At 24.8% G+C, this 4598-nt stretch overlaps 1 protein-coding gene across 1 annotated transcript in view; it reads right to left on the minus strand.

The window, feature by feature from the left end:
* Positions 1 to 3752: 3752 nt before the first annotated feature.
* The window catches only part of LOC108576084 (CCR4-NOT transcription complex subunit 6-like), a 22170-nt gene continuing 21324 nt past the window's right edge, over positions 3753 to 4598 (minus strand). Inside the window, exons 5-7 of the mRNA XM_017939005.1 lie at positions 4274 to 4451; positions 4047 to 4186; positions 3753 to 3893 (exon numbers count right to left, since the gene is read on the minus strand). Coding sequence (XP_017794494.1) covers positions 3817 to 3893; positions 4047 to 4186; positions 4274 to 4451 — 395 coding nt within the window. The 3' untranslated portion in view covers positions 3753 to 3816. The remainder of the gene's footprint in view (positions 3894 to 4046; positions 4187 to 4273; positions 4452 to 4598) is intronic.

Here is a 4598-nt window from a genome sequence, read left to right on the forward strand (position 1 = left end):
TACTTTATTTGTAAATTATAAAATTTGCAAATTTAAGATTTCTGCCCATTAAAAGTAAATGTTTACCTAAATGGTTATTTAATTCTATCTAAGTACAACACTTATTGTCATGCTTGTGTAATCATATCATCTTTTAACGGAATTTGTATGTCATCAATCATATTATAGAATGAAAAAAGTAATAATTAAAATCTCTGATAATCTAATTTTAATATAGCACTAGATGACTAGAGTTGTACACTTTTTGTGTTAACATTGTAAGACAAATTATTACTTAAAATTGACTTTTTCAATATGTATCAAGTTGAAATATTGTGAAACATTGTTAAGAAAATTAATCTGAATTCTAAAATGTTTATTAAACTACATGCATTTTTATCGTTTGTTTTTAATTATTTTTCATCATTTATGAATTATTAATACTGTTACATTTGACTAAAGAAACAGTTAAACTTCATTTTTTTTACTATTTCCAGGAACATGTATGACATAATAATTAAATGTTGTTAAGCATTGATATGACATTGTTTTAATATTCAGTATTTCAAAATTTTGGTGTTTATGCAATATGTAAAATATTATATCATACGAATTTTGTATAGTAGAATTAGAATAACATTTATATACTTCATGTGTAAGTATCAACTATATGAATATGAACAACTAAATTTCTATAAGAATTCATCGAACTATTTAAAAACATGTTCAAGGTTCTTTGAAGAGTATTGCTATGTTTATTTTATAAAACAGAAACTTAAAATAAGGAATAATTAAATCTTTGCTACATTTTATAATATATTCTGTATTGCAAGTCATATGAATTCACATTAGCAAAGAATTATTACGATATTAAAGGACAGTGGTTCTCAATTTATTATATAAAGTAACAAAGTTAAATATTAATTTGAATTGTATAACTTTGTAATTAATAATCACTATATTTTATAAGTTATCAATGAGTCAATTAAAAATTTATACTTACTTTCAACATTTTCTTATTTTACCTTTTATTTAGTGGTTAATATTTATATAGTATTAATATTGCATGTAATTCATTTATATTATATATGGAATATATATTTTTGAGAACCACTGTACTTAATATAGAGTACACGTAAAATGTAAGCTAAATTGTTATATTTATTCTTAATCTGCTCGAGCTTCTATTTGACAAAGCTATTTTGAATACTACGGCATAAACATATCAGCGAAAATGCATGACAACAGATGCATATCTAATGCTTTTGTAATTATTTAAACGAAAAATATTACGCGTTTGTTCCATTTACATTTTAAATAAATTATATCAATTTAATTTAATTTAGATAATGATCAAACGACATTACGCTGTTTTTTAAAATTATGATCTAGTATTTCCGTAGTAAAATATAATTGTTTGTTTACAGTTTAAGATGTTTAAATCGTAATTAATTTGATAAAAGAGTATACATTACTAATGAAATATATTTAAAAAATTGTATACAGTAATTTAAAAAATACCTATGCATTTAAATGCTTTAATCTTATTATTTCAATGCAATCTCTTTATGTGTCAATGTTACGTACATATTTTATACATCGAAAACAGCAAAGTAATTGTTTTAAGTATGTTAAAAGTAATTTTTTTACGGAAAATTTAAGTATCAAGTACTGTAAATTAATGAAAGAACACTTATTTTTTTCATATAAATGACATAGGTTTTTTTTTTAATTAAAATTGTTACTTAATATTCAATACTCCTTGAACATAAGTTTAAAATTTTATTTTATTACAAGAAGTTTTATATTATTTGACAAATAACTGCTATATATAATTAAGTTTCAGTATTATGTTAATGCATCAAGTAAAAGAAAGAATATATCAAGTTTAAAATTATCCAGCACCAATATTGTCGAAAGAATTTTGTTTTATAAAACATTAAAATCAGATATTTATCTTATTAATATTAAAACAAATTGTAACAAATAATTTCTAATTTTGTAAACAATACAAAGTGTAATTTTAATTTAGGCCCAAAATTATGAATAATTATCCTAATATATTTTGTATGTACTGTTCATTGTATGTATTGTTCATTTATCATATATTTGTTAATGAATGCATATACAAATAGGGATTGCCACTTCTACCTTCATTAATTAAAACTATATTGTAATTATCTACTTTATACAACATTTACTACACATATGTCTTTGATGAACTAGTCGTGTACTACTTGTATAATTCAGTTGTTGCTTTCATCAAATATAAATAGAATACAAGCCCGTTTGGTAATTATCACATTTATTATATACAATGAAAATTATGCAGTATATTGATAGTACCGTTTTGTTTAATAGATGTTTAGGAACACTAGCCATTATAAATACTAACAGGTTTTCAGGTATGTATAAGCAGCCTTTACAGTTTCTGAGATTAAAGTATTTTGAATTACTGTTTTTTGCATATGTGTTTTATTCCCATGAAATAAAAAGTAAAAATTCATACTGTAAGCACTATACGAAAGTAGATTATTTTTGATCAGAAATTAAAAATATCAGAAAAATATCCAAATTTTGAAACATACATATATTTAATAAATTTCCATGTTCGTGTTGTAATGATACTATATAATGTGCATAAAATATTAATATCGAAAAGTATTAATTACAACCTTCTATCATTATTTAATACAGCAAAATATTATATTGATCACGAATGATATCGTGTATATACTCTTTATTGAAGTAAAACTTCTACATGAAATAAATGAAAAAAATTTGTTTGCCTTTATTCCTACATTAAATCATGTTTATTATATGGAACTTAATAGGATTTTTGTTTATAAATTGAAAAATTGTATAGTTGTTTTAGCATGTTGGAGTTTATGAATTAAATATTCAAAAGTGACAAGAAAGGTATTAACATAATTTTATATGTAGTTAAAGAATAAGTATACAATACAAAGAAAGATTAAAAGAGATAAGTCTTGCTACATATACAAATTGTTGAATGCAACTGAATTAACAAGTAGTAAATTAGTATTTTGATATATATTAATAATTGGAACTGAACATTGAATGAGTGAATGTCAACTGATTTTCAGTATACTATGATTGATGAACATTATTACATTATTGTACTTACAAATATGCTTGCTACAATATTATCTATTTCCTTATATAACATTATCATTATCAATATACGTGGCCAATAAGAACAGATTTGTACTTGCATTGAAATTGTTAAGTCAACTCCAATCACTTCGCACAGCCCAGTATAGCGTGTATGTTTTCATATTTTTTGTTTTTGTTTTCTTTAAAAATACAATTTCTCATTGGATGGCAGCATTCTTATCAAAAAGTTGGCTTGGAGAATGTTGTAATGACATTTAGGAAGAGATTAAGGGTTTTCTAGTAGATACTAATTTGTTAATAAATATGTGAAGTTGTTCCAATTGTTAATGTGAATATCACAGAGGCTTAATCAGAATATCTTTTTGTAGGAAAATAGGTATCTACACATTATAATGATAGTAGAGGTTAAAATACTCTTAATATGGGAAAGTTAATCCTTAAAAATGCAATACACTATACATGGGCTAAACGCATTACAACACACCTCCTTTCACCTGGTCATTAGAATTATTCATCAATATCTGATAACTTGTCGAATGTGCGGTAATATGGAGTATTTGTAACATTCGCTATTGAAGTAATTGTCGACTGCGAGTGATATTGTTAGAGCCAGAAGTAAGAGAAGATGTGATGGGGATTTCATTTTTATTATCTTTTATTATTCCCTTATAATTACTTGGGCCTAGATCGCAGCGGCTGCTACCTGCGTGAGATCAATCCATTACTTGTTCCTACTGTTGGAGTCATTTCAAGCTCCACTAGTAGAGGAAAATGATCTGGAATGAAAAGTTTATTCATATTTAATTCGTTATAAGCAATTATAGAACACATATAAAATCAAATGTTTTATGAAAAAAAAAAAAAAAATGGTCAAGCTTTTCATAGATAAAATATCACAAAATTTACAGGTTTTCCTTCTAGAATCTTACCAGATGGAATATGAGGATGTGGACAACCAACTACTTTATGTTCTCTAAACCAATCTGTGCTTAGAGGTCCCAAAAGTCCTAGTGGTACCATACTTTGTTTTGAGTAGAAAATGTAATCTATTATACCTTTGAAATCGAATCTGTAAAAAAGAACAGGAGAAACGGTCCTTACTTTTTATTTGGCATAAAACAGTAGAATATTAATATAAAATATAAATAAAGCTTACGTATAATTAGTGTAGGGCATGATATCTTCACTATAGGCAGATGCAAGTTTAAAAGAATGAGTAAATTCATTAGGTTTGTCGCAACCAGAGATTTTTTGTAAGCAGGATTTATAAGCTAAGTCTTTAAAATCACGGTGATCAGCCGCTACTCGACCGGATGTAAGAAATTCAATTACACCTGTATTAAAAAAGATACAAGAGACATAAGTATCTATAAATTTAAATTGCAATATTAAAAATTGTATCATGTTGGAAATCTTTACGTATACAATGTTTGAATCAACAATTAAATTAGTAATTTTTTAAAAATAAATTAAAAAGTATC

This window comes from Habropoda laboriosa, unplaced genomic scaffold, assembly GCF_001263275.1.
Source record: "Habropoda laboriosa isolate 0110345459 unplaced genomic scaffold, ASM126327v1 scaffold334, whole genome shotgun sequence".
Classification (NCBI taxonomy): domain Eukaryota; kingdom Metazoa; phylum Arthropoda; class Insecta; order Hymenoptera; family Apidae; genus Habropoda; species Habropoda laboriosa.